The 15,505-nt window shown below is 40.2% G+C and overlaps 1 protein-coding gene across 3 annotated transcripts in view; it reads left to right on the forward strand.

The window, feature by feature from the left end:
- Nucleotides 1-13,034, forward strand: part of SLC1A1 (solute carrier family 1 member 1) — a 61,330-nt gene extending 48,296 nt beyond the window's left edge. For all 3 annotated transcript variants that reach the window (XM_082075781.1, XM_082075782.1, XM_082075783.1), the window contains 5 exons: nucleotides 1,385-1,492; nucleotides 6,310-6,432; nucleotides 6,966-7,160; nucleotides 7,683-7,817; nucleotides 10,885-13,034. In XM_082075781.1, the coding sequence (XP_081931907.1) occupies nucleotides 1,385-1,492; nucleotides 6,310-6,432; nucleotides 6,966-7,160; nucleotides 7,683-7,817; nucleotides 10,885-11,131 (808 nt within the window). In that variant the 3' untranslated portion in view covers nucleotides 11,132-13,034. The remainder of the gene's footprint in view (nucleotides 1-1,384; nucleotides 1,493-6,309; nucleotides 6,433-6,965; nucleotides 7,161-7,682; nucleotides 7,818-10,884) is intronic.
- Nucleotides 13,035-15,505: the final 2,471 nt, after the last annotated feature.

Genomic DNA, 15,505 nt, shown 5'->3' on the forward strand with positions numbered 1-15,505 from the left:
AATTACAGAATCAGGACTATAAGCACACACAATCCGTACCAGAATTTGATCCTACGTGTGAAATGCCTTGTACCATTTACTACAGTACTCTGCTCATATCCATGTTTCACACAAACAGCTTATCAGATCTGGTCCTTCCACGGGTTGTTCTTTCATCCCAGCACACTTGCTTGTAAAACAGCCAACATCTCCAGGGTTTAGTTGACACTTCTTGCTGCCTTTAAATAAAGGTCAATCAGTTTCTGCAACTTGTCTTGTGCTAGGCAGCTGGTTCAGGCCCCCGCTGAGTTACAGCCCCATGAAATAGGCTGCCTCACTCTGGAGCAAATTACCACTAACGAGACACAGGAGTTAGCACATGCCACAGATACAGGATTTTATGCATAATCTGACTGTCTGTAGAAACGCAGGCTTCTTGTGTTTCTACTGATGTGAGAGCTGTTGTCTTGAATAAGGTAAAGCTTGATGTTGTTAGTGTGAGGAACTAGCTCTGCTTTCACCAAGTTCAGGCGTCAGAAGGAATTAGGAGACCCTGCTTTGCACAGAGACAAGGTACTATCTTATTTATGAGATTGCACACAGACATCTAATAAATTTAAAATTCATATTTTAAAGTGGACTACATTTTATATATTCACAAATATATAACTTAGTTTATACTACTCAAAGCTCTGAAGTGGCACGTTGTCTCCGTGACAGCCTGCCTTCTGGTACCAAAAGGACCAGTGGAGCTGGTGCTAACATAATTCCTGATTTTTTGCCTTGAATTTTCTGTAGGCACTGGGCCCTGCGGCTATTCATTTCTGTAAAGCATGGCCTTGCTTAAGTTTACTGGGGGAGGAGGGCCCCTTCATCAAGCAACACACTGATGACTGTACTACCCCAACATACTAAAATGATGCTTATTCTGTGCAGGTGACGCACACATAGCCCCCAGCGCTGCAGGCAGCTGCTGTAAGCACAGGAGACCTTTCCCATCTGTGTGAAATTGCAGAATGCACAGATATTGGTCTCAGCCCTGCAGACTTCTGCCTCCAAGTAAGCTTATGGTTATGCACAAACATTTGCTGCAATAGGGCAAGGCCCTCTCTTCTTCACTACTTCTGTATATTCTGTGACACCAGGTCACAGAGCACTTGTTAGACTATACATAGCGGTCCATTTACTCTGATTTCCTAATTTTTCATTATCTCCATTGTAGTCTTGCTGCAGGTGAATAAAGTCAGTTGTATAACAGAACATAAAAAAAGCTTCAGTTGTGTAACACAATATTAAAAAGATTTTTCATGTGTTGTAAGAAGTTATACAGTACAAGAAATTATTCCATGGTGAGCATGCAATATTTCTGAGAAGGCATTTTTAATTGCTTTGTTTTTCTTTCTAGGTATATGCCAATTGGTATTGTGTTTTTAATTGCTGGAAAAATAATAGAAGTGGAGGACTGGGAAATATTTCGTAAACTGGGTCTTTATATGGCTACAGTAATAAGTGGGTATGTAATTTCTTAAACATGAAATTAAATATATGCAGGATGTAGAACTCAGTTGATAACAACTCATTTATCCACAACACCCAGCCTTTTCTAGGTCAGAGACAAAAATTCTTGTCAGTTGAAATTCTGTGAGAATGTGTGAGGACGTTTTGAATGCACAGTTTGCTGAATGTATGTTTTGTTTTAAAAAGTTCTAAAAAAATTAAAGCAAAAGCTATTCTTGTATTCATTGTTTCATCTTGTCAGCTTTGTGCTGCAACAGATATCATTACATTTTTGAGACTGGTAGTGCTTCTGTTAGATACTAGAAGCTGGAAAAGGGTGAGGTTGTGAATTATGGGGGTTGGCAGCCTGCTGAAAATACACGAATATCTGGATTAAGTTGGGAACGTCCCTGAGACGTGTGTGTCCAGGTGTACCCAGGTGTGTCCAGCTCCGTTGCCAAAGAGGAAACTGATCCCTTCCCACTTCTGTGCAGAGCAGGCGTTGAGAGAAGCCCTGGGGATTGCACTGTTTGTTAATTACTCCTTCAATCCAAAGGTACCCGGTGAAGCTGTAAGAGCAGCAGTTGCTATCTGAATAACATAGCTAAGCATCAAAACATTTTTTCTACTCTTTGTCTAGACCCCTGGCTGTGTAGAACATTCTAGAGTAGAGGAGGTTACATCTGCACGTACAAAACCTTGCAGTTATGGAGCCTTAGAAGGGGCAACTTAACTGCTTCAAGTGATACAGATTATAATGCTAGACCATCATGTATCTCTGAAGACTGTCCAACAAAGAACCCTTTTGATAGATAAATGGATATTACAGTCCCGATAAGTTAAATGCATTTAAATTTCTATTTCCAATTCAGTGAAGCATAACTTCTAGGCTATCTTGGTTCATTGCCTTAGCATCCACTTGTATAATTCATTCAGTATACTAAGGATTTATTCATGTTTTGTCTAGAGGCTAGATCCAAAGTTGTTCAAGAGCTTCTTTCCCCTTGCTTTCTACATATGCATGCAATACTTCAAACATCATTCACACGCTTTCTGACAGCCAAGCAGAGAGAAGGGTAATATACCACTCTTAAATGCAAATTTCTCTATAAATAGTCAAGAAGCATCTCTTTTTTTGTGCATTAATCTTTGCTAGATAATCATATTTATTTCAAAGTTGGTGTTTTGTTTTATGCATAAGCCAGCGTGTTTGGACTAGCTGTTCAAAAATCATTTGAGATATAATGACTTTCTAAGTAAATATTACAGCTCCAGAAATAGCACTGAATCATGACTTTTTCCAAATGTTACAGTGATGAGTGCAAGTTATGTTTGTCTATGCATAATGCATTTTTGTGAGTTCTATTTAAACTGGGAAAAGAAATCAAATTTATAAAGGATGCAAAAGTTGATGTTTACCAAGAGACTATAAATCAAGAGACTAATATTTTCTATGTAACTTATAAATGAGACCGTGACCACGAGTTAGGTGGGAATCATTTACAGAATGACACTGCATCACTTCTGCAGCTTTTCTTGTGTTATTAGCTCAGAGGAGGAATATGTTGGATAGATTATTACTGCCCTTTGACTTCAGTTTTAGATCAGGTAGCAAGTTTTACAGTTTTAGAACTGATAGCACTTTTTATGACTGTTTACCTATTAGTAGTTGCTATTTGTACTACAACAGGGCGTATCTTCCTTAAGATGTGTGTGAAGACACATTGTCTTCTCCAGACTACTTCAATTGCAAAGTAAACTACCACCACGTATAGTCTTCTGTTTAGCTGGTAATCGTGGGCTTGATGGGCACAACAATTTTAAGTAGGTTCCCATGTGCTGTCAAAAAGATTGTAAATAGTAAGGCTTCCCACCTTTATGTCCTTGGAGAGAAAGAGTCTCTGTTCTGCTGAACTGGAACACAAAAGGTTCCACTTAAATTTGAGAAGACACTTCTTCACAGTGAGGGTGACAGACACTGGACCAGGCTGCCCAGGGAGGTTGTGGAGTCTCCTTCTCTGGAGACATTCAAAACCCACCTGGACACATTCCTGTAACCTCATCTGGGTGTTCCTGCTCCAGCAGGGGGATTGGACTGGATGAGCTTTTGAGGTCCCTTCCAATCCCTGACTTTCTGTGATTCTGTGAACTCCTTTGCACATGCTGTGATTTTCCTGGATGGGGGCCAGGGTGGGTCTCTGCAGCGTTTCTCTTGCGGGATGGCCTACAGCGGGTGGTGCTTGAGGTGCTATGGAGAGGGGACAACAGCAGCACGTTGGCTGCAAAGCTGACCTCAGGGTGGGCATATTGTAATCAGATCACAAGAGCAAAAATGACATTGTACACAAAAGGCTATAGGCTGCAGGGAAAAGGTGCTGGTTGTTCTTTTTCTTTCTTTGTGTTTCTTAAGCACTGCTCTTCCCACCATCTTTTTTGTTTTCATCCTTATTTGCTTGACCTTGTCTGTTTGCAGTATGTACTGTTCATCAGCATCTTTTGTAGCGGTTTATCATCCTCCCTTTGAGCCCCATCCTGAGAGTTACAGGTTACCTTAAACATATTTCTTGTATTCCCTATCAAGAAAAATGTGCAAGAGCGTGAGGGCTGGTGTGTCTTATCCTCCTCTTTCTTTCCTTTAACTTCCCTCTCCAGCTGATCTTCTATCTCACCTTCCCAGCTTTATTATTCGTGACCTTCCACATCCTCAGCCCTTGCAGCTCTCACCCACCATTGTCTGCAGCACATCTCAGTCATGACGGGACAGACTTCCCCCAGTGTCTCTGCTCCATTGGCCACTAGATATCTTCAGCCTCTCCCTTTTAATGGTTGCAGTGTCAGGATGAGGACATGTTAGCAGTCACAGAGAAGGAAAATCAAAGTAAGAGGCATAATCAAGGGCCAGAGGACTCACAGCCTGAGGTGGGGAAAAACAAAGAAAAAGCTGCAGCAAGCAGACTCTGTCTTTCTTGTGCCTTTGTCTCTTCTGAAAGCAGCAAGGCAGCTGCATCTCTGGACGCTACAAGGAATGCCAGTGTGGGATTCTAAGGGACAAGAATCTTCCTATGTTATAATTGAACACTATTAGAAATTTTGTTTTCAGTTCCTGCTGATGATTTTTGTTTTGAAATTTTCTGCTACTTGCTGTGAGTTGCATTTCCTTCTTGAAAATAAATATTGCTTCTAATTTGTTTCATGAAAATCAGTAGCAGCCAAGCAGATATGCACAGGTACTTTGTTTTATACAATGCCATGTCCGTGCTGCCACTAAAAAAGTGCAGATGGAATTCTTTAAAAATAGCCATTTGGAAGTCAGTATGCCTCTAATGTAGATCTCCTTGAAATGTTTGCTCTCATTGACAGTATGTTAAGACGCTCAGTGACACCCATACCACTTGATATGTTTTCCTATATGTTCTGCAGAATTCAATTTGTTCTCAGGCAACATTGTGTAAAATGTTAGGTTTCTTTCTAGAGGTCTTTACAAAATGTTATCAGTACTTTTTGTATTTACATTTGACTAAATAAATCATTCTTCACATTGAGAGTGAAAACTTAAACGTCTGTTGCTTTTAAAAAGATAGTTTTTCCAAGGAAACAAATAGTTAGGTTTTGTGGGTGATTTTTAGTGCTGTTGTGGATTTCTGTATTGTGGCTACTGCTCTCTTAATTGCCTGGCAGAACAAATGGTGCCATGGTTTATCACTATCTTTATCAGCTGCTCTGAAATCATAAAGCACTATTACAACATAGTATCATTCTGAAGAACATCTTGTGAGGACAAGATAAAAATCCCAAGGTCATACATGACAGCAATTCTGGGTTTTATGTTTGCAGGCTGTGGCAATTTCTTGTGACAAGACGCTGACGTTGCTATAATTGTTTACGACCTTGGAACATAGGAAATATTTCACAGACCCTTCACATATATTTCATTTCAGATATACTCACAGCAGGCTGTTTACCTCTAATGTTAATGCCCACAAAGCTCTGAATTCGTATGCATTCAGGATTAATGCACGATGTTCAAAATTAACACACAAGTTGAAGGATGAATTTGTCCCTGAGACTTACCCAAATATCCAGGCAAATACAGCTGATCAGCTGAAGTCAGGAGGACAATTTGATGTTCTGCATGTCAACACAATTGTAAAAAGTAATATTTTCAAAATACAGTATTTCAGCATCTTGCAACATTAAATATGGTGAGACTACGTATATCTCATTTGAACAGTCTGAAATGCCTCTGTACATTTTAATTGTACTCCTAAGCTTACATAGTTTTCCACAAAGTAAGCGTGGACTTTTTATTGGATCATGTTTGAATTTTCTGCAGAAAGATGTGAATTACATCTGTCCCTGACTGGGAACCATATTTACCTTTAATTCCAAAACATGTTCTATAATAAAGGCAGATATACTTGCTTTCGTTTTCTGATTTGTCTCTAGTCTGCAGTGTCAGCAGTTGGCAGTACAGTGCAGTGTTGTAGCATTATTTTAAATCACTCTCTCTGTATAATTTTAAATATTATTTATTACTTGAGTTTTCTCATTTTCCATCAGTTTAAAATTATTTCCAATATATTAAGTAATTCTTGTTCTAGTTTGGAAAGAGAGACAACAATCTCTCTCCTTTCCAAAAGAAAGTGTAGAACAGTCTGCATTTTTTTTTAAGATGGTACACTCTCTGTATTTTGAACGTAGGTGTCACTGAAGTCACCTTTAGTGTTTCAGAAGTGTGCTTGAGGACAGAACTAGATACCTATTATGATCATCCTATTAGAACACAGCAATGAGATGGATCCATTTGTTTAACTAGTTCATTTTATTTTGCAGACTTGCAATCCATTCCATTATAATTCTGCCACTGATCTACTTAACAATAGTAAGGAAGAATCCTTTTCGGTTTGCCATGGGGATGGCTCAGGCACTTCTGACAGCCCTCATGATTTCTTCCAGGTAAACAAAAGAAACATTTATTTTCTGTAATGTTCTTAGTAGTAATTGCATTGTTTGTGCTCTGATTTTACTACTACTTTGTTAAATACACTGATTTCACCTGGACAATTCTCAGTCCCCTGGAGATTGAAATATTACATTCATCATTATTTCTGTGGTACCCAAAAGGTCACTATGGATGGTGCTGGCCTCGCACCAAACACGAGTCTGCCTCTCCTGGGAGGACACAGTTCTTCGCTGTGCAGTTCATTAGCCACAGACTTGCTGGAGCTCAAGCTGTTGCACTGTTTCTGTGACTACACACGTCATGATAATTTTACCATGTATTTTTTAGGATAACTAAGACTTTGTCATTTCTTCCCACAATTAGAAGAGATAACAAAAGTTACTTTGCTTTTTCATGGTGCAGCCTTCCTGCCTGCCTTAGATCTCAGTTTGAGTCTTAGAGCAGATCAGGCTCTGGGGAGAAGGAAGGGTAAGGGCAATGTTAGGCTGTTGCCTGTGCTTACTTTGTGTGTTTATCTGTGTTCCAGTTCAGCAACTCTGCCTGTCACCTTCCGTTGTGCAGAAGAAAAAAACTTGATCGACAAACGAATTACAAGATTCGTCCTCCCAGTTGGAGCTACCATCAACATGGACGGCACAGCTCTTTACGAAGCTGTAGCAGCTGTATTTATTGCACAGCTGAATGACTTACAACTGGATATTGGGAAAATAGTTACTATAAGGTAAGACTAAAGCCATCATATACATTTTGTTGAAGGTTTTTTTTTTCAATGAATGATACATTAACTTTGGATACCTCACAGGAAAGTTGGAACTGTCATTCACAGCATGCAAGTAACAGAGACTTCTCATTTTGTGGTCCAAGGCCTTGCTGGTGCGAGCTGATGAGGAGATGGGATGGGCCAGCACATGCAGCTGATACACAGCATTGTTCTGGAATTTGCCTTTATTCTCCCACTGCAAATATTTGCAAACCAAACTTGGCCGCTACCTCTGATCTGTCCAGTTTGCTTCTTAAGAAGTCATGCGTTGTCTGTTATTCCGTAGTGTAACCATAATAGTATCTATACATGACTTGTCCCATAAACTTGTTAGCAGACTTTGAGTAGACACTATTCAAGAGGAAAACTGGAATGTTTGGGCTTCTTTCTTGCAATGATACAAGACTGTTCATGTCAGAAAGCAGAGTTTCTGTGAGAAACATTTATTCTGAATGCCTTTTCTGGGTTTTGTTTGGGATTTAGTGTCACAGCTACAGCAGCCAGCATTGGGGCTGCAGGTGTCCCCCAAGCCGGACTTGTCACCATGGTGATTGTTCTCACTGCCGTCGGCCTGCCCGCCGAAGATGTCACTCTGATCATTGCAGTTGACTGGCTTCTGTAAGTTTAAAGCACTTGATATTTAATTATTTTTCCTTTTTCTTAATGTTTACCTAAGTTGTGTGGGAACATGTGAGTTGGAGAAAGAAAGCAACAAAATAATTTAGGATTTTTGCAGGAATTGGACAAAGATTCTTCTCATAGCCAGGCTTGTTCAATAGAGTTGAATGCAGTAGTAGCTTTATTCTGAGAGAAGTCCTACTGCATGGGATGGCATTGAATAACCTCACATCCAAAGGTTCTATCAACTTTCAAATAGTGGCCACTACATTAATAAATCATTATCGTAATACTTGGGAAAGATAAATTTGAGAGCAGCGAGGCGTGCCTTGAGTGTCAGCTGCCACCATGTTATGCTAAATTCATACACCATTCGTAAAAATCAGATGCAGCCACAAGCAGAACATCTCAGCTGATTTCCACAAAGCACATAAAATCCATACACTGGTGAAGAGGGAGTGAAGCACAACATGAGCTAAGCAAAACTGGTCCTGGACTCCACATGCACACCCTGACAGGCTGTATGTGTGTCCGTGGTGCCAGCATTACTGCACTAGGGCTGCTCTTCACTGAGAGCTTTTAGAGACCCTACCCCTGATCAACAAGTACACACAGGCAAACTCAGAAAGTATTCCTTACGCCTGATCCCAGCCTCACCTCAGAGCACATCAAAACCCCCCAGTCCCATTAAGCAGCTCTTTCTGGAGAGAAGCATTTTCACCAGCAATTTTTTTTGTTCAGCTTACACCAAATTGTTCCTCTGCTACTTTTGCAAAAGCCCCAAGAATCACAGAGCGTATTCAGGAGTTCAGAAGGACATCAGCATTCAGTTTTGACCCATGATTCACTGGGAAAGAGTAAAAGGATTCACAAGTTAAAGAATATCACTTCAGTTTGTAATACAGTTTTTTTGCCTCCTAAACTGTTCAAGCTTTAGCGCTCAGGTCAAGCTCTTGTTCACCTGCAGTAACTCAGCATGGATGACAGTTCATTGGTATGAGTGCAGAGATCTTACTAATTTCTTAGTCTCTGCATGTCCTCTTCTTAGGCTCATATTCACACTCAAGGTAAATGCATTCCTGTTCCTACCCTGCCCTTTCCAGTCATTGTCTTGAAGGGTTTCTGGCCGTAACTCATGCATTTCACAGGTATAAATCATTTATTTGATTATATAAGTCAGTTTTGCAAGCTGTAGAGAGAAATGCCAGTCTCCAGAAAACCAGGGCTGTTTAGCGGATCCAAGAATCAGCTTAATTTCTGTATAAGCATAATTGCATCAAATGAAACAGCTCCAGCCATGAGTACATTCTCATCATCAGCTGTCTGCAAAAGGATACAATAGGTTTGTGTGCTCCGCAATCTTTTCATTTTCTCAAGCTCTCTTCTTCTTCCGATGGGCATTTAGTTTTGTTAAGGATGGTGAAGATCAGTACGAACCGCTGGCTCAGAGCAGGTATCTAAAAAAGAGTGTAAGGACAGAACAAACGTATATTGTTTCTTTTCCCAGTATTCTCCTGGCCTCCTGCAAACTGCAGCTCACAGAGTTACTGAGCTAGAGGTGGTTTTTGTTTTAACAGTTCTCAATAGATATCTTCATGATTTCCATGAATGCCTCATTGTTTTGGAGGCCCACATGAACTTCTAGATTTTCACAAGCCTTGTGGAGGGGAATTCCACGGCTTAATAGTATGTTACGCAGGGACGTATTTAATTTTGTTTCTTTTAATCTACATCCTGATTCTTAGGCACAATACAAATACATGGCAGCGACCTGTTCCACCATGAAACAGACAAAGAATTAAAGCTGTTTCTGATTCTAATTGACGCATTTTTCAGATTACGGTGTCTTGCTGAGCAAAGCAAATTAAAAATTAATTTAATGTACCAGGGATCATTGCCAGTGTGTTTTGTACCTCAGCAGATGGAATGCACATCGTGATGCCATGTAGATTATTAACACTTCCACATTTTGTACTTATTGCCTAAAATGTATTCTTTGGCAACCTGCTAGTAGTGGCTCATTAACAATCCTCTAGTTAACTTTATTATGTACATTTGAGTAGTACTTCCATGTTTTTAATGAAGAAGAGAAAAATTTTGAGAAGTATTATCAAGTATGAGTTGCCAATGCTGTTGATTTCCTCACTTGTCATGCTGGTCCTACCAGAATTTTACTTTACCCCTCCCTCTTCCTTTCCCTACCATATATTTCCTTTCCAAATGAAGAACACATATGCACTGTTTAGCACTGGAGTTCACCAGTTGTAGCACAAGAATGTGTATATGAGACACACGGATTCGCTTCACTGTTGTTTTTGTGAATATATCCACCTCAACCCCTCTGCACGGACAGAGCAATTTGTTCTGCCACAAAGCCCTTGTAGTGCTGTGTAGCTGAAAAGAAACACAGGGAATCATGGCCTTCCACTGTCCCTACCTTACTTGCGTGCCAATTTTCACGCTTCGCTATATTGCATGGTTTTGTTGCTCCTCTGCCAAGTAGTGGCAGATTTTTAAGGCCTGCAAGTCACATTTCTGTTGGGAGAAAAATCAATACTACAGAAGTATCCTATACCTTAAATGACTTGTTTAATACAACTCTCCTCCAACAGAAGCAGTTCTGTCACAAGGAGAACAAGCTGTGTAGCAGCTTGAGGGCCTGAGAAGTGATACTTACAATATTTTGTAAGGCTGTGCAAAGCAGCCTGATTATTGTAATAACAGACTGGTGACATGGCTTGCATTTTTGCACACTCTGTACAAAGGAATTTGTCATGAAAGTGACTCCAGGTTTCTTCAAATACAATAACGGAAAAATCTGTTTCTAGTTCTACAAGAATTTTTTTCTTTTAATAGCAAAATTACTCCAAATCTACACTGGAGGGAAAAAAAACAAACCAACCAAACAAAAACCAAACAAACAACCAAAACAAACAAAACCAAACACACACAAAAAAACACACACAAAAGAGACAGTTCTGCATTTGCTAGAGTAGCTTGTTTTTACAAAAAGTATTTTCTAAGCAACCTACAGAGTTCTTTGTCTGACAACATTTTTATTCCATAGGGATCGATTCAGAACAATGGTGAATGTCTTGGGAGATGCCTTTGGTACAGGGATAGTGGAGAAGCTCTCTAAAAAGGAGCTGGAGCAGATGGATGTCAACTCTGAAGTCAATATAGTCAATCCTTTTGCCTTGGAAACAACAGTACTCGAGAATGATGAAGCCGAGACCAAGAAATCATACGTCAATGGAGGTTTTGCTGTAGATAAGTCTGACACCATATCCTTCACTCAGACATCTCAGTTCTAATGCCAGTAGCTTTCGTGTAAAACGGCAGCACTAAAGGACATGGCCATATGCAATATCTCAGAAAGCTTAAAGGTTAATTGAGAATAAATTGCATCTCACATGCATTTGTTTTACTACACAGACTCAGATTCTCCTTACCAGTTCTTTCTTATCACCTCTCCCAACAGTTTTAACTCACCACTTTTAGTCCTTGCTGATAGGTTGAAGAAGAAGACCTCTGTAAAATACCTTCTTTTTTTTCTTTTTTTGGCAAGAATATACACTATTGCTGGGGCTATGAAATGCCTCTTTGGAATCAGCATGCTTATAAATGGGGATCTTAGCTGCGACAGCTAAACATGTTTTACTCAGGAGTAGCACAGAATTCCACATCTTACCCACATTACAAAGCACCTGTATGAAGTCCCTTCTAACATCCTTGCCTTCTAATCAGATTGCACTGTACTTGATAACTACTGTAATTCTATCATGTGCCAAAATACTAATTTCTGCAGCTGAGAGGATACCACTTGGGTGATTCAGGAAGGAACAGACCAGAAAGGCCTTGTTATAAGTATTTTATTGTGAACAGGGTTTCGTTTTTCTTTAATCATGAAATAATTTGGCATGGAAGAATTTCCACTGTTTATGTGGCTGAGTTTCCCCATGCCTTTCATGTGAATGCCAGCTGCCGAGATTGGCCTTCAGACGTGAAATAAATTGCTGTGGGTTTGCTCTTCTGGCATTTGAAGACTTTTTGTAAAGTGATACTTCACCAATTTAGGTCCACTTTGATAGCCTCCTAGTACATTTTCTTCAGAAGCAGAAATAACTGTTCGTTGTTGTTCACCTGTGACTCAAATCAAATATTTATTAGCCCAAAAGTAGGCAGAGGTCACGAAGATGAAACCGGACTGCATAGCAATGCATAGCGCAAATTCTAAATCTTCTCTCCTTGCAATAAAAACGGCTGTAATATCAAGAATATAGGAGGCATCCCTTTTTCTAGAAAGAAGCCACTGTCACTAAACTTTTTACACAGATTGGTTAGTTCCTTGCTCCTTGGTTTAGTTTGCCAGTTGAACATGTGAGTTTGTAGCTGCAACATTACTACAGTGCCAGCATGTCAGCTAAACTGTATCTTGTGAAGCATTTCTGGACCCAGAAATCAATGTGTTCAGGTGGCTTGCTATAGAGTAAGAAGCACCAAGAACTTCCTCATAAGAAATCTCCATTTTCTAAAACATTTTATACAAGATTTCCATGGTGCAAATATCACTCTCGTAAGGGAGAAGTTGCTGTAACAATTTTTTTTGCCTTGCACATTGAAGTTGTTAGCCATTTTATATGTAAAGGAAACTGAAATTCATATACAGTTCTTTGTTTGGAAATAAGCTTGTGGTAAACCTAAAATTGCACTCACATGCTAACAACAAAAAAGCTTCAAGTTCCTGCAGTGCTATGTACTCAATTCAACCCTACACTTTGTATTTAAATAAAACAGAAGCGTGCCAAAGAGAACTGATTAAGAAAATATTTACTGTAGGTTTTGATAAATTGCACCTTAAATCAACAAGTCAATGAGACATAATACTATATTTAAATTAAACATTGTAAACTATATGGAAGTGTTAATCTAAGCATCTGTATGTTTTTACAAAATAAAGAAAATGTACAGATTGAGTAAATCCATCTTTTATCTGTGCAGAAATAGTATGAGACAGTCTTTATTTGTACAGCTTTGCTTATGGGAAGAGAAAACCCACGAGTTTCCACAACTAGACTATTGTCTACGCTTTGTCTTTGCCTTTTTAAGTCTCCCTTTTATGATCACCCCATTATGTAGTCACCTTGTTATGATGTACTGTGAACGGTGTTCCTAACTAACGTGTTCTAAATAAATAACGTCTCTCTTTACTCTGGTCTTAAGCCTACCATCCTCTTCTTATTGTATTGAGTTCCTTTAAGCTATTGCAAGATAAACAAAACGAGTTGAATTTAGGATTTATCTTTACTAGTGACTCAGCTGTGGCTTTGGCAAGAATTACTTCCTTCTTCAAATAAAATAAATACTTGAGAGCACAGTGCTGAGATTGCAAGGAAGCCCTCTCTATATGTGACCTAGGTTGGGAGTATACTATTAAATAAATGCAAAGCAGGGGATTCTTTATTTGTTATTTATTTATGTGGATCAGATTCAACTAAGCAGGGGTTGATGATGCTGGTTTGCCATCTATTCACCATCAAAAGGCCAAACCATATACTGAAGATACTGTTAAGTCCAAGGATGTTTTTCCTGACACAATATTGTTAGTATGTACCTCCTATATATGTGGCAACATCCCGTGTGGGCGATGTGTCCTCTTCGCTGTAGCCTCCTGGTCTAGAAGCTTTGGAGGGTGGTGAGGAGTCTCTCTTCAGAAAATCACCTGTGAGTTTTGGCCATTTACACTATGTTGTTATGTTCCCATAAGGTCTCTGAGGCTTCAGAATGTATCACAGGAGTGGACCCTGCGTTTTGTGTAGCCTGTGAGTCTTTAAATCATAGGAGGTGGTGTAACCCACTCGCACATTCCCCCTGAAATACTCAAAGACTTGTACTGGACTCTTCACGCTGAAACAAGAAAGCACCTGGACATAAACACACATGGGTCTGTCAACATGCACAGCTAGATCAGCTCCACAAGAGTCTGAACTGCGTAAAAACAGTCTTGACACGTACAGTTCACTTGTTGCTTTCCCTGATAAGAACAGAAACTGCCCAGTTTGAGATCTTGAGAGACACAACCAACCACTCCCACAAGCCCTTGGTCAGGTTCCTTCCGTAAGTTTCAGTTTTCAGGCACTTGACTGTGTACAATGTACTTTGGAGCATCTCCTGTCACTCAGTGAGATGTCGAACAGAGGAACATGCACAGCTGCTGCAGACAGGCAATTTTCCTGTTTTTCTGTGTTTTCTCCTTGCAGCTTTTCCTTGCTCAAGCACTTGGCAGCACTGGTGAACTGCAGAGCACGAGGAAGGTGGTGGGGTTGCCAGGCAAGGAGCAGCAACCAAGTCCCAGCACCTTGACCATGACACCAGTATTGAATGTTGAAATTGTGGAAAGTGTAATGGGGAGAGGCTGTGATCTGTTCATAAATACTCTTTCTGGAATCCATTGACTCCAATCTCCATTGACTATTGGCAAACGCAAAAAAGTCTTGAGTAGACAAGATTTTTTTTTCTGACCTACTACTTCTCATAGGGTTTATCAAATGTTGCACTGATCTTCACAGTCTCAACTGGCCCCAAAAAACCTACATCATCACCACCATTCAGAAAAATGTGTGAGGAGAAAGGGGCAGCACAGAGAAGCTGTTACAGACTGACCCTAATCCCCATTCCCCATCCCCGTGCTCTGCTCAGGGTGGGATGGAGGAAGAGGAGTCAGCAATGAAGTTGAACCTGGGAAGAAGGGGTTTGGGTGGGAATGTGATTTAGATTTTGTTTGTCACCATCTAACTCTATTTTTAGTTAGCAATAAATCAGTTTTCTCCAAGTTGTGTCTGTTTTCCCTGTGACAGAAAGTGGTCTGTGATCTTCCTGTCCTTACCTCAACCAGTGTTCTTTCCTGTCTTATTTTTCCCCACTGCCCTGTTGAGGAGGCGTGAGAGAGTGGCAGCTGGTGGTTGGCCAAGGCTAACCCATCACAATGATATATACAATATATACACATATAGAATTATGAATTAGTGTATAAATGTTTGTAAATGTATATTTTATTTATTTATACAAAGATACATTATACACTGTGCTACATGATACAGGTACTACTACCCTACACAATATAATAGATAATACACATGCATTTATCAAGATACAGAAAGATACGTAGCCCTAACAGCAAAGGTATAGAATGGGTGGAACATTCTTTAGTAAGAGCTGATGGAATGAATAGGCCAGGTCAGGTCCTGCACTTTACCAGGCTGCAGAACAGGGACTATGTATCCAATGGGAGAACTAGGAAAGGACAGAGGGGCACCAAAAGGGTGGTGGGCACAGACATGTTCCCGAGGGCTATGGACCCTCCCAGGAGGCCATCAAGAAGCCCCTGGTGCAAATCCTGTCATGTGCAGAGACTGATCCTGTGAGCTGGACCAAAAAGGAAAAGACTTAAAGGGAATCCCCCAAACAACCATGTGAACCAGAAGAATCAGCCAATGGGCTTGTGAACCACAAACTGGATTTGGAGGTAAGTGAATGGGGGTGAATGGCTGGGGGAGTTCCCTTTGCCCGTGGTTGTGAGGGATCTTCTAACTGCCTGTAAGACCACTATGGGGGCACCTTACCAAAGTGAAGCAAAGTGTGAGATGAGCAAGAGACTCTCTTAAATGCCATGTGAAACGAGGTAGTTC

The sequence above is a fragment of the Streptopelia decaocto genome, assembly GCF_964273445.1.
Source record: "Streptopelia decaocto genome assembly, chromosome: Z".
Taxonomy (NCBI): Eukaryota; Metazoa; Chordata; class Aves; order Columbiformes; family Columbidae; genus Streptopelia; species Streptopelia decaocto.